General features: G+C 43.8%; 1 protein-coding gene across 3 annotated transcripts in view; it reads right to left on the minus strand.

Moving 5' to 3' along the window:
- Positions 1 to 25,214, minus strand: part of LOC144688497 (DNA (cytosine-5)-methyltransferase 3B-like) — a 338,320-nt gene that overhangs the window by 101,507 nt on the left and 211,599 nt on the right. For all 3 annotated transcript variants that reach the window (XM_078555140.1, XM_078555141.1, XM_078555142.1), the window contains 3 exons: positions 18,302 to 18,381; positions 5,886 to 5,998; positions 673 to 856 (listed from right to left, as the gene is read on the minus strand). In XM_078555140.1, the coding sequence (XP_078411266.1) occupies positions 673 to 856; positions 5,886 to 5,998; positions 18,302 to 18,381 (377 nt within the window). The remainder of the gene's footprint in view (positions 1 to 672; positions 857 to 5,885; positions 5,999 to 18,301; positions 18,382 to 25,214) is intronic.

A 25,214-nucleotide genomic window follows, 5' to 3' on the forward strand; every position in this document is an offset into this window, starting at 1 on the left:
TGCCATCGCTGAGTCCTCAACTATTAACATTCTGAGGGGTTAACATTGACCAGAAAATTAACTGGACCAGCCACAAAGATTGTGGATTCAAGCGGAGGTCAGAGACTGGTATTCTGCAGCATGACTTACATCATGACTTCTCAAAGGCTTTCCACCATCTACAAAGCACATATTCTCTGCTTGCCTGAAAGAGTACAATCCATCAGCATGTAAGAAGCTCTACACCATCCAGGACAAAACAGCCTTCTTGATTGGCACCCCATCCATCACCCTAAACATTCACTCCCTCCACCATCAGCGCACCATGGCTTTAGTGTGTGTCATCTACAAATACAATGCAGCAATTCTCCAAGGCTTCTTCAACAGCATCTCCCGAACTTGCAACCTCTACCACCTAGAAGGACGAGGACAGCAGGCACACGTGAACACCACTATCTCCAAGCATCCCTTCAAGTCACATACCACCCTAACTTGGAAATATATGATCTTTCATTCATTATCATTGGGTCAAAGTCCAAGAACTCCTTAACCAGCAGCACAATGGGAGTACCTTCATCACATGACTACAGCTCACCACCAACTTCTCAAGGGCAATAAGGAATGAGCAATATTGCTGGTCTTGCTAGTGAAACCCACATTCCACAAATGAATAAAAAAAGCTGCACTACTTACATATTCTTGACCATTGTCGCTGGCAAAAAATTCTTGGAGTTTCATGGTCCAGTCTCTGCGCCTTCTCAGCACTCCATAGTTTTCATATGGAAGGCACATGTAACATCTCCAAGGATCTTGTACCTTGGCTTCTTCGGATGCGCCTGGACCCACGAGGATATCTATGCAGTCCACACAAAAACATCTATAGACAAACAGAGCAGGAATCACTTGAGCAATGTTACCATGATATTTTGACGATATTACTGTTTTTAAGATCCTGGCCTCATTATACCTGAGATTACCTGATATGTGCAACTGTATCACTGAATGCTAACTGAAGAAAACTGAATTTAATTCAAGCTTCCCAAGTGAATGAATTTTGAGCTGGATTTCAATCAGTGACTTGGGACCTTTCGAGTTGCTCAAGAACATCTCCCGGCAGATTGACTAAAGGGCAGCATGGATCCTCCAACAAGCTGTCCCATCTCAATACTCCTGAACAAGTGAGCTGTGTGGGTGTGAAGAGCTAGGAATGAGAAGACCTCGCGACCTGGCAAGTACTGGACCCTGTCAGAAAACTCTATTAAAATATTCTCTTCATACACTTCAAAATTGTTCCACTGAAAAGATGAGTTGTGATGGGATGGAGATGTAATTTGACTCCCTTTTTTTAAAATGAATACTTTGTATTTTCTGGTACCTCGCACAAAACTCAATAACAAACTTTTACTGAGGACTTTGTTTACTTGAGACATTCTTTTTTTTTAGAGTTTTTGATGACTTTTAGTGAAAATACACATAATTTATATTTGCATATAATCCACAAATATTGGCTACAGGAGATGGATGCTTTTGAAATATGCCTTGGAAATGGTAAGTACTTAACAAAGAATGATGTAGAACAAAGGAGCCCTCTTATACTGAATCTTCTCCTTATCAGTCATGAGAGAGAAAATCCATCAGTTTAATATTTGCACATCACTGATTTCTCAGCAAATCGATTCCATTGACATGAAAACTAAAGAGGTGTTGAGCTAAGTGATTGCACACAATAAGTTACAGTCATGGCTGGGCAAGTGAAGGTGAGTCACTTTCCAGATGGGGAGCAGAACTAAAGGATGAGTCACATGTTACTGTGTACATTTCTATCCAAACTGGGTGAGGTTTTGGAGAAGCTTTGTGGGAACCTATAGGGCTGAGAGAAAATACACTGAATGAATATATTGAATGACAGGGTCAAAAAGAGTTAAGAATGTTCTTCACATGTCAGAAAGACAGAAAGCTACAGAATGAAAAGGCAAAGCTAGAACAACTTGCATTTATATAGCATCTTTATTGTAGAAAAACATCCCAAGGATGGAATCTTGTGCCCTCCCTATGGTAAGTTTGGTGGAGGTGGGGCATTTAATCTGTAGGAGAGTGGTAGGTGGGGACCACGCCACGTTCGCACCTCCACCCCGATTAAGGCCATGGTAGGACAACTCATTGACAGCAATCCTGCACTGTCGCCAATTGAGGCTCAATGTGGGCAATTAATGCTCACAAGGAACTCATCCCACTGCTGCAAATATTAACCCAGCAGTGGGTGAGGGGACTCGCCATTGATCAGCAGTTCTCGACAGGTGGGATTTCCACCCCACCCCCCCACCCCAAGTTCTTTAATTCCAGGGGAAGGCCTTTCAAGTGCCTGAGTGGCACAACATGCAGTAGGCCTTCCCAAAAATAGGTGATGTGGGAGTCTCACCAGCTAGCGAGCCGGAGAATATTAAGACAGGTGATCAAGAGCAGAAACAAATAGGGGTATTTTAACGAGCATCTTCAAGGAGGAGAAAGAGTTTGAGAGGTGGAGAGATTTAGGGAGGGAATTCCAGAGCTTAGGGCCTAGATAGCTGAAGGCAGAACTACCAATGGTGGAGCAAAGAAAATTGGGATGTGCAAGAGTCCAGAATTGGAGGAGTGCAGGGAACTCAGAATTGTAGGGCTGGAGGACATTACAGAGTAAGGAAAGGGCAAGGTCATGGAGGGATTTTAAGACAAGGTTTAGAATTTTACAACTGAAGTGTTGTCAGACTGAAAGCCATCATAGGTCAGCAAACACAGAGGTGTTAGATGAATTGAATTTAGTGCAAGTTAGGATTTGATAGTATCAAGTTTGGATCAGCACAACTTTACAGTGGTTGCAAAGGACCTAAAATTAGAAGGTACAGCATTTGAATTGGTTAATGTATGGAGCTTCAGTTTAGGCAGCAGAGTAATGGTTGATGAAATGTTTAGAAATTTCAGACAATCGCTTAAAATGTCAACCATATTGGATGTGCTGGTATGCAAATTGGAAATTTATTCAGAGTAAATCCATACATTTGACACAAAGGAAAATAATCATGCACCAAGTCTTCTGTGTTTTTACTTGAAAAGCCTGAATTATAAGAAACTGTTTGGGCAAAAAATGGTTCCTTTATTCAATGGAGTGTGAAAAGGATGGAATTGGCAGGGTGGAATGGTTTAGCTGACAGAACAAATGCTGACTGCTATGTGAAATTGAAGCTGTTTTTAATTGTTATTTGTTTAGCTTGGATCATGGGTGAGAGAGACATCACAAACTGACCACGCCTTTAGATCATTAAATATAAACAGAAAGAGAAGCTCATGGGTGCCAATTCAACCACAATCCTGGGTTGTGGAGAACCAGGTAGAACATTATGCGGCAAGTTTCTTACAATATATTTATTCCTCTTTGTTAAATTAATCCTTCCAGCTACACTAATGATATTAACTTAAGAAAGATAACTATTTCTTGAAATTATTAGAGGAGAACTGTTAAAGATGCAAAAAATAAAAAAAAGGCAGATAATGATACACCCTAAAAGAGTTCCATAGCAAAGACATCGGCCCAGATCTCCAGATGGTCATACCCCGGAGGCATCCCAGAAGATATGTTGGAGGGCCCCTTGGAAGTTCCCACACACTGACTATATGGGAATTGCCCGGGAAGTTTCAGCTTCTGTTGGGCAATTGCCCTCCGCCTGGAACCATCCGAATCTCCAATTAAACCCTAGACTTTGGATGGTTCTGACTTACTTACCAGAATAGTTACCCAGAAAAAGTTGGAAGGATTAAAACCAGTTCTAATTCCAGGGTAATTATACAAATGACACTCCTGATTACCCAACACATCCGAGCCCCTGACTAACCCGCACCACCTCCCCCATCCACTATCCCCCGGCCACCTGACTACACCCCACCCTCGACTACCCCCCAAAACCCCGACCACCCAACTAACCCACCCAACCCTCCCCCTTCACCAGCCAATTCACCCTACGCCCTTACCCACTTACCTTATACACTTACCTTCTCTCCAATGTTTGTCAAAATGCTGGGACACTTAAACTATCCAAATTATCCAAAATACGGCAGCTAGTGTTGTAAAAAGAGGGTGTGGCTTTGCTTCCCCCAATACGCCTACACTCCGAGGGAAGGATCCCAGAATCAGTACGCTCAACATTTCTCAGCAGGCACAAGTCTGAGGTCTGGGCGAGAAATACATAGCTCCAATCTAAGGTAAGAAATTAGGAGTGGAGTGGCAATTTGGCCTATCCTTTTTCTGGCCACTGTGTATACAGACGGTTTAGTCTGAATGCAGACATGTGGATAACTGCAATCAGCTCTTAACCAAAAGTTCTGAAAGTATTAATCCCTTCACATTTCCATGGATCCCTACAAGTAACCTGCTTCTTTCGACAGAAGAGAATCCTTCCCATTATTCTGCCAGTCTCCCTTCATCCCAGAAAGACCCACATAGTAGTGAGGGCCATTCTTTCATTTCTTCCTAGTAAGTCTCTTTGAATGCAACAGTGCGATTTGTCTTATAAGTTGTAGAATGATTCACTATCTGATGAACACCAGAATCACAGAATAACAGTAGCTAGAAAATTAATAAATAAACACTAGCAGAAAAGAAATTGTGCGATGAACTTCGAGCATTTGCCAACATAGACAGAGATTAAAGAGGACATTTGGCTCATCTTGGCTAAAGGTCATCGAACTGACTCTGAGAAGGGCCTTAGGCTACTCCAGGCCAAACGCTATGTGCAGGATCCATCAGAACAGTGGCATTTGTTGGTAGAGGCTGAGGTTTGGGAAACGCAGCATTAATTCAAAACGTTGAACAGCATTGAGGCTTGGGGCTTCATAATATTTAAAGTACCAGCCCAGACTACTTGTGATTGGACTGTATCCCCCAAGCCAGAATCTCCAACTGACGATCCTTGCAATCCCCACTCTACTCTACCTTGATTATTCCGATCTCACCCTCCCTCCTCCGCACTCCCTGACTGTGGCTACTGATCTCCCCGATAACTCCCAATCTCCCAGCCTTTCTTTGCAATCTCCCACTTCAGTTTCCAATCTTTCCCCATTATTTCCAATCTCTGCCCATCCCCATATGTTAATTGTATTTCAATTATATTTACATTATATTCAATCTGGCTGGCTGTCTTCAGGAAATAGAGACAAAAAAATGTTAATCAAAACCTGTTGTTAAATTCGTCAGGGACCGGTCTTTCGGATTTCCTGAATGCAAAACACCACCCCCTCCCTATCCAAAAGGCTCCTCAAAAATATCAGAATTACAGCACTTACCAGGGTTATATGGATTTTGCCATTGGCAGCAAAATGCTGTGTATTTTTAATACTATGTTAAAAGCACTTTATAAATGCAAGTTGTTGTACTTTAAAGCCTGATCTAGCTTAGCCAGAGTAAATGGTCATCGATCTTAGGGCCTGTGTTTGAAAAGAATGCAAGTTGTATATTTATTGTTTTCTTATGCCACGGAGTGTAAAAAAACATATTCTCACTGAATTAAGTTGAATACTATTCCCTCATGTGTCTTATGTAAATAATCCAGTTATTGGTACGAAACCTGTGTAACACTTTGGTAGAGTAGCTATTGACTCCACCGTCTGTAAAAAGAGCAGAATCTATGTGGCTGCAAGGAGTATATTTCAGTAGTCATTGTGCTGGCTAAAGGGGTCTTTGTCATGATCTCTGGGTCATGCTATAATTTTAACTAGGTATCGGGCAGAAAAGAAGTGCACTCCAGATTGTAGGGGCCATGTAGCCAAAGAGGCCAGTGATGCTGACCCCAAGGAAATATCTAGCATAAAAACTCAAAAATTGTGATACTGCTAATATTTTATAAACCACAATTTCAGAGTTCATACAACCACCGTACCTGCAACAGTTTGCATTCCCACATAGCAATACCTCTCGCCCACCACAGCACACAGTACAGTACGATTGGTAGCCATCATCGTCATACATATATGATGTCTCCAGGTAGATATCCTGCAACATACCAACAAATGATTACCTCACAAAGGACTACACACAGACACACAAAATGCCAACTACTTTCATGGGTGAATGTAAGGTTTAAATTGTCAACTGTAATCATCTGTGCTCAAAAACATATTTAACTAATGTAAAGCACATTTATTGCATTTAATTAACGCATAAAGGAACCAATGATATTGCCTGTGCGTCAGAGAAGCTGTTACCCAAGACATTAGACAAGCAGTCTGACAAGACCTGCAGTGCATAGATTGAGAGAGCTAGAGCTGGGCATTGTGAACATACATGTGGAAGCTTACCCCACGCCTGCAGATGATGTTGCCAAGAGAAAGAGGAGGAGGTCAGAGAGTCAGATCCTTAAGGAACTCTGGAAGTAGGAGTGTGGATGCATGAATAGAAATAACTACTGCAGATGCTCTGTCTCCAATTAGATAGGTAAAAGGAAAGTCAAGCCAGAGCAATCCCACTGAGCTGGATATCAGAGGAAAGGCATTGGTGGAAGACAATGTGAGTGACCATTTCAAAGACTACTAGGACGCTGAAAAGGATGAAGCAGGATAATGTACCATAATCACACAGGATGTCATCTGTGACTTTGGTTAGCACTGTTTCAGTGCTGTGGCAGGGACAGAACTTGATTGGAGAGCTTAGCAACCTTACCAAACCATCTATAAAGCATTTTGAATTTGAATTCATCACTCCTATATTATGGAACATTTGTTACAACACATACATCAGATATTTTTGTCCCTTCCACAATGTGCCACAATGATGACATTAAGTAAACTTTCGGAGATTTCACTAAAGCGACAAATGGTACATGCTCAAAACAGTCTCGTCTCTTTGAGCTTTCCAAAAAAAAAACAAAGCTAGTAAAGCATTGGGTAAGCAGGAGTACAGTGAGGGCAATCTACTAAACTGGTTAACAAAGGAAAGGCATTGGTGGAGATAGTGCGATCGACCATGTGAAAGACCACAATGAGGTAGAGAAAATTTGGAATGAAATTCAAGTAAAACTCTAGTACATTTTGAAGAAATTGAAGAATTGTTTAGCATTTTGTAGGCCTGTGACAAACTAATTGGAAATTGCATTCACATTTACAGAAAGATCACCATATTGGCAACATTTGTGACTGATTGAGGAAAACCCCAGTAAAATAAATAATTTAAAAATTTGATGTTGTGGTGTTGTCTTCCAATACAGTATATAAATGAAACATGAATGTAATTCTGACTCATACTTTTAAAGTTTGCTTGCATTCTTGGCTCACCACCATCTGTAATATTTGCAAGGGCTGAAATGCATGACAAGTAACTCAATTAAATCACTTAGAAACAATGGAGTAATTTTAACCTTACCAGCCCAGTGAAAACTGGGCAGGTGGGCAGTTAAAATCCCTAGTTCACTTATGTGCTCTTCTGCACAGTTGGAAGGGACATCTGCCCAAAGCCAGTGGGTCCCTTTTTAGCATATACAATGACGACATTGGGACCCAACTGCAATTTTTATTAGGAGGCCCAAGTGGGAAACCTCAGTCAGCATATTAGCAGGCCAGCCCAGCACAGAACTGGATGAGGACAGAAGAGGCCCAAAAAGTTAACTTTCAAATATTTTAAAAACATCTTCGTGGGACTAGGAGTAGCAGGTATGTTCTTCTGTGCCTCACACATATTAGGCTTCTCTTGCGCTTGTGACAGCAACTCCCTTACTCCCCATTATCCTGGCAACTGACCTCAAGGACTTAACTGCTCAGCAACTGCCCCCGGGCTGCGTGAATCTGCACCACTTCCAACTGACTTACTGCTTGGAATGGATGGGAATCAGCCGGGGCGGGGGGGGGGGGGGGGGGGATTTAAATAAGGTCCAAAGTTAAAATACTGCCAGTATCTTTTATCCCAAAGTGGGTGAGTTTTTAACTAAGGTTAAGACTTGCCTGTCTGCCCCATAGTTCAAATTTGGGGCCAAAAATAACTTATGCATAAAATTCAAACAATGTTAGAAACACACAGCAGGTTAGTCCGCATCTGTGGAGACAACAGACAAGTTAACACATTCCAAAAGGAAGGGTCTAACCTGAAATGTTAACTTGTTGGCTTTCTCCACTAATGCTGACTGACCTTTGTGTACTTCCAACATTTTGTGTTTTTGTGTCAGATTTCCAGCATCTGCAATATTTTGATTCTTACTCGTAGCTTACAGAAGTTCAGATTCAAATCTTTGTCCATGTTTAGAGTGTTTGAGTTGAGCTAGTTACTCATTAATTACTCATTCAATGCTTTTAACAAGGTAGTTATTTATGAACTTTTAAGTTCAAAATTAACATTAACTGCCTGACAGTGAGCAGGTCATTCTATTTTCTAAAATATTTGACAATATTTACCTACTTTAAAAGAAACTCAGGTAAGCAAATTAGATGTAAAATTATACAATTTAACAAAACAATCTATTTTTGATAACTGGAAACCAAGGGTCTAATTTTTTAAAATTTCAATGTCATTGTGCCTTCTAATTTTAACATTGCGCCCTATGCAAAGTTCTTGAGACTTATTTTCAAATTAGTACAATTCTAACCGCTACCATCACTATCCATAGCTCCAGACTACAACATGCATGTAAAAGTGCATGTTACTACAGTGACTCGGACTCCTTCAGTGAACTGGAACACACTGGCCAGACTTTTACGTTTGTTGGTCAGGCGGGCGGCCGATTGCAGGGGAGGCCGGTAGACACATACTCAGACTCCAACACATGTCATATTGATGGTAATGAGATGGTCCAAGGGTTGCCTCAAGGTCTTTTGGGCAAGTCCCATCTGCTGGCATCGGCACCACACCTATTTGCTCCTCCTTTACATGGGCACTAGGACCCGTGTGCTATTCAAAGTGATGGACGCCGAATGTGTCCAAGGGGACCGTTGGGGGAGGGGGCTGAGACCAGCTGTACTATCTTCTGGGGACTCATCACTAGTAGTGTGGACAGGAGCCGCTGGAGGCCTCAGATGGGCCACTGTGGTTGGGATGTGGCGTGCGCATGCAGAGTACATGAGCGAGCTGCCCCAATAAATCCTCTTCTCTGTTTTACAGGCAATAAGTAACCACAATGCCTGGGAGCACCTGAGGACTGGAGGTGGGTGCGCCCTCCTCCAGCGCCTCACACCATTCGAGGAGCAGGCCATGGAGCTGGGCAGGAGGCAGGGGGCCAGGGCGGTGAGGCTGGGGTCCAGTGGGCAGATATTTGAGGTCCACAGTCCCATCCACTCTGTCTGCACACCATCCAATCCACTGATGGTTGCTGCAATCGTTAATGCTGCAACAATGCTCATTCACAGGCTGAGACATTCTGACGTTTGGGTCATACAGGAGGGACCCTTGACCCCTTGAGGAATAACGTCTCCACCACCTTCAAAAGTCACCTTATCCCATTTGTGACCCCTATCACCATGGTCTAACATGCCATTGGATCGCTGCTGCACAGCCAAAGACTTATTCCTTTTTGGGGGCTTGGGACCTCCTGCACCCTTTCAGCCACATTACTTTGTCCAAAAGGTCCTCAGCACCTCAGCTGTGAACATCATGGCACTCAACTTAGATGAATGCCACCACGTTACTCATTCCTGCGCCAAGGGGAAATGTTGCCTTCTGGCCACCCGGTCTATGCCCCTCCTTACAGAATGAAGGGCAATAACATGACCTCTTAATCTCCTGTGTTCAGCGGAAAACGTCACAACTGCTTGAGATGTTTCCTCAGACCCGCAACTATCCATGCAACAATGCATCCACATCAGGTACCCCTGCACTCTCCCACTCCTATGGTTCATAACAAGCCATGTGGCATTCATGAGGCCATCTGACCAGCCTGTCTGCATGTGCGTTTAATGGGTGGGGCTCGTCTTGACTCATTTCCACCTCACCAATGTTCTTCTCCTTAGGGTCTTTAAGGGTGAGCGACTTATGAGGCTGGGGGGGAAAGGGATGAAATGTTGAAGTGAATGAACGCTAACTGATGCACTGTCCTTGTTGTTAATTTCAGCATCGCCACCAGAGCGACCCACACGTCCACACCGCAGCCCCTCCTCCACACCTGAGGGGCAACATGTACAACTTGGTGCACATCATTTCAGCCAGCCAGGCACCAGCGCAGACACACACACTTCGGTGGGGACTTTACCGTCGGCTAGTGACCCGGGTCACAGTGGAGAGGGCACATCACGATCGCTGGAGGAGATGGTAGGGGCAGAGAGTGCTGATGGCTCCAGCAGCCGGAGGGCTGCAGGGGACGAGGCACATGCTGAGTCCGGCACTGATGACGTGCCTCTGGAGTTGTTCCCATTGCAGCAGCTGCAGGACAGGTGGCAGGAAGTGCGTTTGCATCTGGCAGGGTTGCATGAGGGAGTGGTTCAGTTGCTCTCTGCGACAGAGGAGTCTAGGCAGAGTGCACGTGAAGATTCTGCCCTCAGGGTAGAGCTTCAGGCTTCCTTCAATGAGAGATTGGCGACTTTCATAGAGAGGGGCTTTAACCGAAAGGATCAAAATATGATTGGGTTACGCTCTGACCTGCAAGCCCTCATAGCGGTACTGACCACAGGTGGTCTTTCCCATTGTGGGAGATGTTGTGGACACCAAGCGCCGGCACTCAGTGACCATGCATCTGCAGTGAGCAGGGAGGTCTAATGTGACCTCACATTGGCGCAGCAGCTGCCTGGTGTTGCTGCGAGCTCCTCTCAGGGCGCTCCGGATGAGGGCAGCAGCTCCTCCGCCCCTCTGCCAGTCAACGTTTCTTCTTTTGAGGCTGCAACAACTGGGGAGCTGCCAGTTCTGGAACTGGCCACTCCCTCCCAGGCGGGGCCATCACAGGCTCTATGGGCCAGAGGACGCCCGCCAAGGTCATCTTGGCCAATAGGACAGCAGAGTCAGCAGGCTGTCTCACAAGCCACTCTGAGTGATGGGGCGGCACCTAGACGTAGCACCCGGAAACATAAGCATAAGGCGCCTTAGGCACTCCCTGGGTATGTCACTGGTGATTTTGTGTTGGCCTTAGAATAGGGGCCCATTTTTCTGTCATTGTGAAATAATCATGTGTGCTTTAATTTTGGACACAATAAAGTCCACCTTTGTTACCATGGCTGAGGGTCTTTTCATTGTGGTGCTTTTTTCTTTTTCACATAATTATCATGAGTGTTTGAGTGGACATTGATGTTTCTGTACTAAGCCCTTATTTGCAGCTGATAAGGTGAAAGATGTAGCACCTAAGTGCCACGTATGGAAGTTCCAGGCAATGCTGCTCCTGCTGATCCATGTGTGTGGAGCTAGCTGAAGGTTCTTTGGATAAAATTGTCCCGGGTGTCCCTGCCTCCTTGGTGTAAACGCGAGTCATCGTTCTGCCCCTCATCATCACCCTGTGCTTCCTCATCCTCTGAGGCACTGCTGGATTCATCATGTGCAGCCTCATCCAGAGCATCAAGGTCTTCATCGTCAATTCCATCCCCCCTTTCCAGCACAAGATTGTACAGGGCGCAGCATACTACCGCTATCAGAGAGACGCGATCTGGGGGGTACTGGAGTGCGCCCCCTGAGCGGTCAAGGCAACAGAAGCGCACCTTGAGAAGACCGATGGCTCTCTCCACCACAGCCCTTGTGGTGCCCTAGCTCCTATTGTAGCGTTCCTCAGCTTCTGCTCTTGGATGGCGGAGAGGCGTCATGAGCCACCTTCTGAGGGGATAGACCTTGTCACCCAGCAGCCAACCATCCAGCCGAACCGGAGCACTGAAGAGCCCCGGCACCTGGGAGTGTCTGAGGATGTAGGCGTTGTGGGAGCTGCCTGGGTACCTTGCACAGACTTGTAGAATCTGCATCCTGTGATCACACACTATCTGCACGTTCATGGAGTGGAAGCTCTTCCTGTTGACGAAGGCACCGGGCTCACCTGCTGGTGCCTTGATGGCCACATGTGTACAGTCTATTGCACCCTGGACGCGGAGGAAGCCAGCAATGGCCGAGAAGCCTCTGGCCCGCTGTGCCTGGCTTGCCTGGTCGCAGCGGAAGTAGATGAAGGTCAATGCCCGTCTGAACAGAACGTCTGTAACTTGCTTGACACAAGTGTGCACAGCTGATTGGGAGACAGCGCAAAGATCACCCACCGAGCCCTGGAAGGAGCCAGAGGCATAGAAGTGGAGGGCAGCTGTGACCTTCAGAGCCACTGGCATGGGGTGCCCACCCACACAGTTAGGGGAGATCTCAGGGCCAATCATCTGACAGATATAGTTGACTGTCTCCCTGGAGAGTTGGAGCCTCCTTCGACACTGCACCTCAGTCATATTGAGGTAGTTGCTTTGCCGCCTGTATACCCTGGCAGCAGGATAGTGGCGTTGTCTGCGGCCCCTTGCACCTTGGACAACCTCTTGTCCCTGCGCCCCTTGTGCCTGCGCCTGGACACCCAAAGGTGGCTCCCCTGGAGGCTGATTGTTCAGTCCTGGTCTCCTCCTGATTCTATCCTTCCCTTCCTCCTCAGGGGAGCTGCCTCCACTGGAGAGGTCAGAACCCATAGCCCCAGGCTAAATGGAGGCCTCCGGAAAGCTGCAAGGCTGAAAAAGAATGCTGTCTGCAGGATGCTTTCACTTTACACAAAAACCTCTTGGACATCGATGAGAACTACTAACAATCACACAGGCAAATTTTAAACACTTTCATCAATTATAACTTCATGTAAAACATGAACAACCCCTCTGAGTCCACATATCCTGACATTGCAAATGTTTTCTTAAATAATCACCTACCCACCTGCCCGTTGGGCCCGTGCGCCAACCCGAAGTTCGCACGGGCCCCTCAAAATCTTGGACAATTGGCAAGGTAAGGGCCTTAACAAGCCCTTCAATTAATGGCGGGCGAACTGAGGGCGCCCGGCAACCGAAATATCGCGATGCTGCGCGCTGACGTCGGCACGCGACATTTTGCGCGCTGATGTCCGAGCCAAGCCACCCGCACATCAGCCGGAAAATTCTGCCCACTATCACCACATTTTTAACAACTGAGAACTGAGGTTAGAATTGTACTCATTTGAAAATAAGTCTCAAGATCTTTGCATAGGGCACAATGTTAAAGTCAGAAGGCACAATGACATTAAAATTAAGTTAGAAATTAATTCTTATTCCCATCTTCTCCTTCTTCCTCCTCCAATGTGTTATTTTCAAGCTTATCTTTTTTTCCAGATTATTCAGCAGGTTATGACAGTGAATAAATAGCTAATTGTATACATACCAAAAGAAATTTAACCCAGGTTAAATTTCAGATCTGTCATTTTGACCAGGCAGCTATAGGAGCTATAGTTGGCCTCAGTGCCCTTGTGTTAAGGAGGAGGAAACTGATCAGGATATCCTGTCCAACTGCACCCTTTACCCCCTATCACTCCCCCAAACAGATGAATAGCCTGCTACACTCATGACCTAGACTCACAATGACAAATAGTTGCTTGAACGAGGCATTTGTGAGTGCTTAGTGTCCACACAATTGTACCCCAGAGAAGTTTCAGCAAAAACAAAAGTCTGAGAAAGCTGGTGGGGAAGGGAGGAGGAAAAAAATATCTTTTGTTTCAGAAATTCCTTCTGGCAATTTCATACATTTAGCAACCATCTCAGATGGTTTAACCATAAGCCTCAAATACTGCACCATTCTGCTTTTGTGTCTGTCACAGTGTATAGTGTGCCAGACTGGGGCCATGTCTCGCTGCACCATTACCCAGAATTATGTGGAGAGTTGCTCCATTGTAATAACTTATGTACGTCACATGGCCTCCTTCGCAATGCAAAATTCCCAGGAAATTATAGCTAAAAACTTCAGCCATCATTTGTGCCATTTCATAACTTCCTGAGAGTTTCATGTTGCACCACTGTTTTCCTCGCAGAAAAATCCAATGGCAAGATCAGGTTTGCTGTATTTACAACATTGTGATCATCACTGTCACTTAGATCATTGCAGAATGATGCTTGTGAGTTGAATATGTTTGGTATAATAACAGGAATTTTATTTCCGTGCAGTACGTGCGCTGATAATATTCAAAGTAAAAAATGCAACTAGCATTAGCAAAAACTATTAGTTATAGGAGATTTTTGAATGTAGTCTTAGAAACCAAGGGCAGAATTTGGCACGGCGGGATCGGGCAGAGGCGATTGGAAAGCTGACTGCCACCCGCGATCGGGCCCAGAAGGTGATTTCACACTGACGGGCCAATTAAGGCCCACCCAGCGTGAAACGCGAGCGGCAGCGAGCTGAGTGCTGCCTGTGCAGGCGGGAGGAGGAACGCGAGCCGGGCGAGTGCGACCTTCATGCGTGCACACTACATAACCTCCCTGAGGCAGCTCCCTGCCTCAGGGAGATGAACCGATTTGAAAAAAAAATTAAAGATTTGATAGATGTTATAAATCATGTCCCCTCGTGTGACTCTGTCACATGAGCAGGAACATGTTATTTATGAAAAATTAAAGTTTTTATTTGCTTTTGGAAACCTCATCCCGCCCATGGATGTAAAATTCCCCAGGTGGCCTTCCCATCGTCCTGTCCACAACTGAGGCCCTTAAATGGCCAATTAGTGCTCCTAACCTCAATTTTGAGGTTGGCAGGAGGAGTTCAAGGGCAAGGGGGAAGCCCGGCAGGTCACCCTGCTTAGGCCTCGGGTGAGAGGGGTTTTGCGCTTCCCTCATGGGCCCCCTTTCCACATTGGGTGCACCACATTTCCACCCCCCACCCTTCCCCCCCACCCCGAGGTCTGCTCCCCATGGGTGCTCCCTACCCAAACCCCACCCCCACCCTCTCCCCCAACCCGCCATGCCTCACCTCCTCCCCCCACCATGAGACCTCCTGCATGTGCCTGGTCCAGGATTCCGGGACTTAGAATCTAGGGACTGCTTGTAGTCCCAATCCTGGCTCCTGCTGCCACTGCTGGCTGGCAGCTCTCTCAGATGGGACTTCCACATCTAACATCTGTCATAGGGGAGTTGCTAGAATCCATTATCAAGGAGGTTATAGCAGTATACTTAGAAAATCATAATTTGAGCAGGCAGAGTCAACATGGGATTGTGAAAGGGAAATCATGTTTAACTAATTTATTAGAGTTTTCTGAGGAAGTAACAAGAAAGCTGGAAAAGGGGAACCTGTAGTGTGGTATACTTGGATTTCCAGAAGGCATTTGATAAGGTACCACATCAAACGTTACTACACAAAATAAGATTATATGGTGCAGGGGGTTAACATATTAGCATGGATAGAGGATTGGTTAACTAACAGGAAGCAGAAAGTAGGGATAACTGGGGCTTTTTCAGGTTGGCAAGCTAAAACTAGTGGAGTGCCACAGGGATCAGTGCTGGAGCCTCAACTATTTACAATCTACATCAATGATTTGGATGAAGGGACCGAATGTATGGTAGCTAAATTTGCAGATGACACCAAGGTAGGTAGGAAAGTAAGTTGTTAAGGGGAGGTAAAGAGTTTGCAAAGGGATATAGAAAGATTGAGTGAGTGAGCAAGAATTTTGAAGATGAAGTATGATGTGGGAAAATGTGAACTTGTCCACTTTGGCAGGAAGAATAGAAAAGCAGTATACTATTTAAATGGAGAGGGATTGCAGAACCCGGTGGTACAGAGAGATCTGGATGTCCTGAAACATGAATCGCAAAAAGTTAGTATGCTACAGGTACAGCAAGTGATTAGGAAGGCAAATGGAACATTGGCACTTATTGCAAGGGGAATGGAATATAAAACTAGGAAAGTTTTACTGCAGCTGTACAAGGCTTTGATGAGATTGCACCTGCAATACTGTGTACAGTTTTGGTCTTTTTATTTGGAAAAAGATATAATTGTATTAGAAGCAGTACAGAGAAAGTTCAGTCAGCTCATTCCTGGAATGAGGGGCTTATCTTATGAAGAAAGGTTGAACAAGTTGGGCCTATACCCATTGGAGTTTGGAAGAATGAGAGGTGATCTTACATACAAACAAGGAGCAGGAGAAGGCCATTTTGCCCCTCAAGCCTGCTCCGCCATTTAATAAGATCATGACTGATCTGATAGTAACCTCAAATCTGCATCCCACCTACCCCCAAAATCCTATCACCCCCTTGTATACCAAGAATCTATCCACCTCTGCCTTAAAAATATTCAAAGACTCCATTTCCACCGCCTTTTCAGGTAGAGTTTTCCAAAGACTCACAGCCCTCAGAGAAAAAATGTCACATCATCTCCTTTTTAAATGGATGATCCCTTATTTTTAAACAGTGACCCCTAGTACTAGATTCTCCCTCTGCATCCTCTGCATTTCCACCCTGTCAAGACCCCTCAGGATCTTATACGTTTCAACCAAGTTGCCTCTTACCCTTCTAAACTCCAGTAGATACAAGCCTAGCCTGTCCAACCTTTCCTCATAAGACAACCCGGCCATTCCAGGTATTAGTCTGGTAAACCTTCTCTGAACTACTTCCAACTCATTTACATCCTTCCTTAAATAACGTGACCAATACTGTACACAGTACTCCAGATGTGGTCTCACTAGTGCTCTGAATAACTGACGCATAACCCCTCTACTTTTGTATTCAATTCCCCTCGCAATAAATTATAACATTCTATTAGCTTTCTTAATTACTTGCTGTACCTGCATACTAGCCTTTTGCGATTCATACACTAAGACACCCAGATCCCTCTGCATTTCAGAGCTCTGTAATCTCTCACCATTTAGATAATATGCTTCTCTTTTATTCTTCCTGCCAAAATAGATAATTTCACATTTTCCCACATTATGCTCCATTTGCCAGATCTTTGCCCACTTACTTAACCTATCTATGTCTTTTTGTAGCCTCCTTTTGTCCTCTTCACAACTTACTTTCCTACCTTTGTGTCTCAGCAAATTTGGCAACCATCCCATCCAGCCCTTCATCCAAGTCATTTATATATATATCTTATATAGATCTTATTGAAACAGAGAAGATCCTGGGGGGATTTGATGGTGTATATACCCAGGAGGATGTTTCCACTTGTGGGAGAGACAGTTTAAGAATGAGGTCACCCATTTAAAATGGAGATGAGGAAAAAAAAATTCTCTCAAAGGGTCATTAATATGTGGAATTCTCTTCCCCAAAAAGCAGTGGAGGCTGGGTCATTGAATTTGTTCAAGGCAGAGTTAGATAGACTTTTGATAGACAAGGGAGTCAAGGGTTATGGGGGGGGGCAGATGGCAAAGTGGAATTGAGACCACAACCAGATCAGCCATGTACTTATTAAATGGTGGAGCAGGCTCAAAGGGCTGACTGGCCTACTCCTGCTCCTAAGTCCTATTTTCCTATGTTCTGCCGAGTGAGGGGCGGAAATGTCATCTTCAACCAAAGGACTGCGGGGCTGCTGTGATCAGCAGGGGTGAATTCCCCGCCAAATCTTTGGTGGCGGGGCAGGAAAACCCACATCTCAAAAATCCTTCCCATTGATTTTGAAGCAATGCATGCTAATGATGTTGCAGTGCCAATAACAGCACTGGTGAATGGAATCTGTTGAGCATGGTTTGATGTCAACATGCACAACTAACTACTTCAGACAAAACATCTATTTGTAAGCATCTGAAGTTATCCATATAGGATAATTTCTTTAAACATGAAGCTGTTTTTTCTCAGAAAATTTTTGGCATAAGTATTATTTTAGTGCAGATTCAATAATAACTAGGTGCCCTGATAATTCACTGGGCGAATCGGGGTAAAGTATTTGTCTTGACCACCTAGGCGTGGGTCACCTAACTATTTTTGAAAGCACCTGAATTTCATTCCATTGATTTGAAATCACACAGTTCAGTAAAGAGTGGCATATCCACACTGCCAGTTACTGCCCAGGCAGTGAAGGCCCAAATTTACTCCATGTGTCTTTAATGCGCTGTAGAAAGTGGTAATGTTCCAGATTTGTCTGCGCTGTTGGCTGATTTCAACCCAGGAAGCAGTACAAGAAGGGAGAATGCTGTACCTAATCTCAGCATCGTAGGGCTGCATAGGAAGAAGGAGGTGGGGAAATCACTGTTCAAGATCTGGCTGGAAATGTGCATGTTGTGAATATTCAATGAAAAAGAAAGAATTAGGCTTAACTACAATAACACTTAGTGCAGGCTCATACAAAGAATGGTCACTCAGCCCTTAGAACAGTTAAAGGAAAAAAACATATCATGTTTGAGAAAGCTTTCCAGATATCTGCTATATACCTGACAATGTTCATGCATAAAGCCTTATATGAACTAAAGTAGATATCACTATCCATGTGATTACAGAAGTTACACACACTCACCTTGCAAATAGGACACAGACCACCTTCAAACAGTGGATGGAAAGTGCTGACTCTTATGCTTCCACAGGCAAGACAAAATTCTAAAGTGAAAAAGGTTATGAATTAGAATAATTAGAACAATCTGTCATAACTACTTTTAACTAAAAGCTAATAAAGATCCTTTAATACAAAAGACAGCAACTCTCACTGACTCCAGGAAAACGTCACCATTCTGGTGATATCAACATTCCACTGAAACTTAGGGGAAGTCATTTTAAACTGTTTCACCTGGTGGGAAACTGATGGGCCTCGACCAATCTGATTTTCCATTGAATGTTAAAATTACATATTGGCTTAACCTTTCATTCTACTTAGAAGCAAGGCAATCTGAAAAACCACATGACAGCCACTGATCTTCGCTGAACAAACTTAACAACAACCAAAACAAAAACAGAATTACCTGGAAAAACTCAGCAGGTCTGGCAGCATCGGTGGAGAAGAAATCAGTTGACGTTTCGAGTCCTCACGACCCTTCGGCAGAACAGTCTGCCGAAGGGTCGTGAGGACTCGAAACGTCAACTGATTTCTTCTCCACCGATGCTGCCAGACCTGCTGAGTTTTTCCAGGTAATTCTGTTTTTGTTTTGGATTTCCAGCATCCGCAGTAGCTTTTAGCTTTTTGTTTTTAACAACAACCAAATTAGGTGACCAACATTCCAATAACAACTGTGTGTCACGAAGATAAACAGAATGTAGTTTTATGACTTGAAATGTACTAATATCATCAACAGACAATGACAATGTAAATCCAGTTCAGTGTCAAATTGGTTTTGAAAGTGCTTAATCTGGCTTCCGACCAGGTAGGAGACAGACCATATGAATGTATTTTGCTGGGTTGGAACCAGAAATGAAACTACCAGTCTAGACTAGTAACTGCAGCATGAGTATATTCTTAAAAAAAGACATAATACTATCTTGTTTCATAACTAATACAAGACTTTCTACTTTGAAAATATCCTGGTGTGGGATCTGTTGCTCTGCAATACTTCCTCATTATTTTTTACTGGAAAGGATGTTGTTTGATAGCTCAGAGTGTCAACTTCAGTTAGTTAGAAAACAACAGCTGAACTATAGAGGTATGCCTACATTTTGGAAAACCACACCTAACAGGAAGTAGAATATTTAATCCTAATGTTTCTGCACAAAAGGTCTTTGTTGAAATGTGTTATCTTTCTACTGAGAAAAAATATTCTTTCAGTAAACTGAGTTTCTTATTTGGAACACTGGAAGGGCTTAAGTGGCATTGTGATCAGCAGCCAGAAGGCTATATAACACACTTGTCAGATCTAGTCACTAATTGACCATAAATTACTTTTTTCAGATAGGATTAAGGCAAAACTCTTTCATGTCCTTTCTACTGTTTCCTTTTTCATGAATGACTTAAAAGATAGCTTGAACTGAGAACAGTTTGCCTCAGTGCATAAAAATGCTCATTTGCAAAACCACAATTCTCCCCTGTACACCTGCATTTCTATCTCCAGTAAACTCTTCATTACTCGGCATGCACAGGGAATGGGCGGTGCCGGTTATTCAAAAGCGGCAGTAAAAAGAGAGTTCCAATTACCAATACTTGTAGCGTGAACTAATATGCAAGTGCTCAGGAGGAAAGGAATAGTATTCCTTTTACTTCTAATACTCAACATTAAAATAAGTTAAAGTATCAAATAATGCAGTACATAGGTGGAGGCTCCAGGGTTCTTCCAGTTGGTAAAGTGACGATTTGTATTAGGAGAGAAATCCGATTAGTAGAGAATTCCGCTTGGTAGAGTGCCGGATAACATTTACTGTATTTTTGCAATCAACTTCTATGTACAGCCACAATTTCTGGCTCAGTTAAGAACCATAGTGCTTTCAAATCCATTAGGAATGTGAATACCTATTTAATTAATTTACAGTTCTGTACTTCTACATTAATTTTCTTATTATTTATGATCATCCATTAAATGCAGTGTAGATCTGAGAGAATTCAGGTCCAAATTGTATGCACTAGAAACAAGGCTGCATTTTTTGAAAAGAAACAATTAAGGGATCTCATGTCTATATCAAGACAGGGGTGTGACAATTGAAATAATGAAATTTTAATTGAAAAAGTTTTCTTTGTCCTTTTAATCTGTACCTAATGAAAACATTAATACACTTTCAGTGCACGTTCTATTAATGGTAACAACCGTGGCCAAACTACACACCCATCACACTTCAATATGAACGTTGGCTCACTAATGTTCAATGTACTCTATACGAAGGCTATTTTTCCGTGTACGTTTGTGCATTACAATGTTCCTGCAATTACGGACATTAACTTATCCCCATATTGTTTTGTCTACAATTTTCATTTTCTGTTACCTACAAATTATTTTGTTGATTTTCACACACCATTACGAGTCTACAGAAGCAAACTATTAAACCTGGTCATATTCCAGTGGAAAAACTACAAATCAAATCTAGTTTTGAGGCAAAAGATGGAAACCAAGGTGGTTTTGTCAGTTTATTAATTCTAGTCACATTAAAGCCACAACAATTCTGAAAACAAAATTGTCTCACAAACTTACTCAACTACTGTATCTGATGGCTGAAGTATAGGGATTTCTTCCATTTTTAACATGGGACATTTCTTAACTGGTATCATGAAAGCCTTTAATCATTTTGTGTGCTATATAAAAATAAGAAATTCTGATTTAAAAACATTATGCTAGATCCAACAAGAAAACTACTGGAAGCTTCTTGAGGACTAAGGCTACCCGTGTAAGCTATTTTCAACAAAGCAGCTCCAAAGCCAACAGTTAATACAACTCTAAAGGTGATGATCAGCCCTGCAGGCCAACAAACAAGAAAGGGACTATTCCATCACAGATTACATTGCATAGGAGGTACCACTCAGACAACAGTAAATCCAAGTAAGATGGAAACGAGGTGAGGGGGAGAGGTTTTCTGATCCACATACCAACTTTGTTAGCTTAAAATTGGTTGTTTAGGATGTGCCCTGTCTCTGAGTGGTCATTCACGGTTCATTGATCCCTCTACATGGAAAGTAACAATAGACTTTTGGAAAGCACATCAAACTTTAGGTTTTTAAAAATGTATTAATCTAAACAAACATCAGTATTCTTTTTTAACAGATTACTTCTTTTGAGAAATGTATTACAATTGCTCTTCATCTTATGAAGGTGGACAGTAGAATTCTTCTAATCCTTGCTGTCAAAATATATTATAAATTATTCTTAGGCTGTCATAATGCAGACTTACATGAGACAGCCTCTCATCAAACAATGAAAGCTGCATTCTAAAAAGCTGATCACTCAGCTCTGCTCTCACACAATCCTTGCATTGCAAATTGAACTGGCATTCTAATCCAAACAGCTTTCAGTATTTCAAAATCTGGATCACAGCAGTGCTCTGAAACTGTAGAACGAGGCCTTGATTTATAACACCTCCATAAGTAGTCTGTAGTGAGATAAGAGTGAAATTTCACACAAAGCCTTCCATATAAAGAGTGCCTCAGCTGTCACTTCAGAGACATTTTCATGCAACACTGCTTGAAGACACCATTCTGATCCATCACAAAATGACACCACTCAGCATAAAAAGAGAAAAAAAATACAGCCTTTACCCTGTAGGTCTGGCTTTGGATTTAATTTGATTTTTTCAGTATATAAGAAATTCACACCAAAGGCAATTTCACAGATCATCCAGTATGAGATAATGAAATTCAGTCGCTAACTGTAATGCAATGGGGAAGTGTAGGTTTGAAACCCAAATAGGAGTATAATTTCTGTATCAGTCACAAATTTTCTGCTATTCCACAACAGGTGGAATTTTCCAAAGCTCACTAAAGGAATTTCAAGATATATTCAGATAGGAACACTAAATGTGCTTATAGTGCATTCTTCTGATGGCTGTTGTTAGGCAGGCATTAACTGTGATTTAGAAAGTCTGATGCTGATGGGAAAGATCGATGGTAAAAGAGATCAAGGCAGACAAAGAACGATCTTCTTAAAGAGCCTCGCAAACTGGATGGATGTACCGCCAACAAAGATGATCCATGCCTCCAAAGCAAGATTAACATGCAGGTCCATGGTCGCCAACGCCCTGTCAGGACATGGTTCCCAAAGAGAGTGAATGTCTGCCGAAGCTTTTGTACCTGTGTGTCAATCTTCAGAAAATCCACTAACTCCAGATCCTAGCCTTTGAAATAGAATTAAGGCAATAGCCCTGATCAATAAGACAGCCATTAATGATGAATTTGAAATCAAAGTATTCAAATGCAACATAGTGGCATAGCATGTTCGAGCACACAGCATCAGTACAAAGCACCTTGTAATGAAATTGCACAACATTCCAAAGACTCCATGCTGCTGAGTTTATGATCTCAGTTGTATCACTCTGTGAAATGCCAGGTGGCAGCAAAGTACTTCCCCACAGAAGGGAAATGTAAGATTAATCAATGAATCATTCGTGCACACTTCTAGGGCAAGAGTCGGCAATCTTTATTGCCTGAAGTCTTTTGAAAAAATTGCTTAAAGATAAACAGTTTGGAACCACAAAATAAAACACTGTATTAACTTTATGTATCAATAGAGAATAGACCTAACACTGAATTATTGCGTTTTTTGACTTCTTTTTACAATAGTTTTATCGGTAGGGTTATCTTTAAAACAAACTTTAACACGAAATGCACAGATTTAAGACAGTTTTTTTAGCAATTGATTCTCGTGATACGAAAAATAGCTTCCAATAGCACGTTTAGAATGAATTATCATCCCAGCTATATTAGAAGCAATAATGGTTGCAACAGTAAAACCTGTTCCTCAAACCAAAAGCATTGGGAGGAATTTTCCATTCTGGAGACTAAGGGCAGGATTTTCGGGGTTGTCGAGCGGGCGCGGTGGGCGGGTCTGGGAGTGGCCGGGAAACGGGCCTCCGCTCGTGATCGGCCCCCCCCGACCGCGATTCCGCATTGGCTGGCCAATTAACGGCCAGCCAGCATGAAACGCGCGCTGAAAGGCTCAGCGCTGCCAGGGTGGGGGCGGGAGGAGGACGAGCGCTGATGTCAGCGCAGACGCGTGCGAGCGCTGAATGAAAGCTCCCTGAAGGGAGAGAGCTGACTCAGAGAGCTGAAGAATTTTAAAGCCAAAAATAAACATTACGAAATTGCGAAAAAAATTTCCACCCATAAGAATCACTCGCCTAAACATATTGATGATGCCGAAACATTTAAATTTTTAAAAATTAATATTGGAAACCCCATCCCGCCCTTGGACGGGCAGTGAAAATTCCAGGTCAATTACTACATTAATGGCTTTAATAGGCCTCTTAATTGGCAGCATACGCGCTATTGACTCTCGCGCGTGCCCGCCGACTGAAATATAGTGTGAGTGCGCGATGACGTCGGGAAGCTCGGCCGAAATCATCGCGCGCTATTTTACACCTGATCGGGTCGGGCGTGCACCTGCCTGTGGGGCGTGAAATTCTACCCTAAGTGCAGTGGCAGACAGGAAAGTCAGGATTCCCACTGGGCGGTGGGGCGGATTTTCTGTTTTTCAGCTCATGAATTATACATCAGCGGGGAGCTCATCGAATTTCGTGGCAGGGCAGCCAGTGATTCGTGTGCCCGCCATTACCTCATGGGGTTGAAGGTCCTGGTGCCATATTTAAATGGAACCTGCACACACATTCACGCTACAGGTCAGGTGTATTGTGTATTCAGGTTCTTAATGGCACTTAAAAGAAACAAACCCTCTGCACCACGGTTCAGCGATTCCTCCCTGGGGATTCTCCTCCAGGCCATGCAGGATAGACAGGAGGTCCTCCTTCAAAAGGATAGGAGCAGGAAGTCCACCCACCTGACCACACCAGCCTTGGAGGATGCCGCCAGGTAGGTCAGCGCCCATGGCCAACAAAAAAGGACCGCCCTGCAGTGCAGGAAAACAATGAATCATCTGATGCACTCCGCCAGGGTAAATGAACCTTCAGCTGACTCCCAACTCTCACTCTCATAAGGACATCAAGCATCTAAGGGTTAGAGTCCACAGGGATGTCACACATGACCAACAGATGAGATATCAGCACTACATGTCTGCCAGCCACTTTAATATCCCCATCTCATGTTAGATCCTGCACAAATGACATCCTCACAGCACACACAGCAGGCATACGTGCTTCTGAACTGCTCTTTTATCCGTAGTGCTCACAGTGAATCCACCTGTCTTTATCTGGGACAAGTTCACCCATAATTGGCGGGAAAGATCAAAGACTTGGGCAGGGGGTACCTTGAAGTTCAGGACCCCCCCATACAAGGAACAGGCCCAGAGCTGGCTGGAGAGGATAGGGATTATTTCTGCACAGAAAGCAAGACCAGCCTCCCCATGGAGCCTCCTCAGCCAGTAAGGATGCATCCAGTATATGCCAGCCACACATAGGCAAACACTGTGAGTGGCCTATAGTGTAGGAGCCTGCCTAGTCGATCACTAATTATCTCTTTTCTCTATTCCAGCCACCAGCAAGAAAAGGCGAAGGAGGATCTCCAGCAAACAGCCTCCAGAGAACCTCAGATGAAGATGCTGATGAAGACCTGTCACTGCATTGACCTACACCCTCCACCCGCGCAGATAGATGCACCTCGGTGGGTTCTAGTTCTGGAGTAGGCTCGGGTTCGCAATCTGGTGATCACCTCATGGACACGTGTTGAGCAGGTGGAGGCAGTGATAGCTGAGGTCTCTGACACTCGGAGGACTGCTGGAGACAAGGCATTTGCAAAGTTCGAGTCCAATGATGAGCCTCTGCAGTCGGCCCTGAGAAAAATGTTGGAGATTCAGAGACAGGCAGGGGAATATCAGGCAGGTTGTCAGAGGCCATCAATAGACTGGAACAAAGGATGG

Source organism: Cetorhinus maximus, chromosome 13 (genome assembly GCF_964194155.1).
Source record: "Cetorhinus maximus chromosome 13, sCetMax3.hap1.1, whole genome shotgun sequence".
In the NCBI taxonomy this organism is placed as follows: domain Eukaryota; kingdom Metazoa; phylum Chordata; class Chondrichthyes; order Lamniformes; family Cetorhinidae; genus Cetorhinus; species Cetorhinus maximus.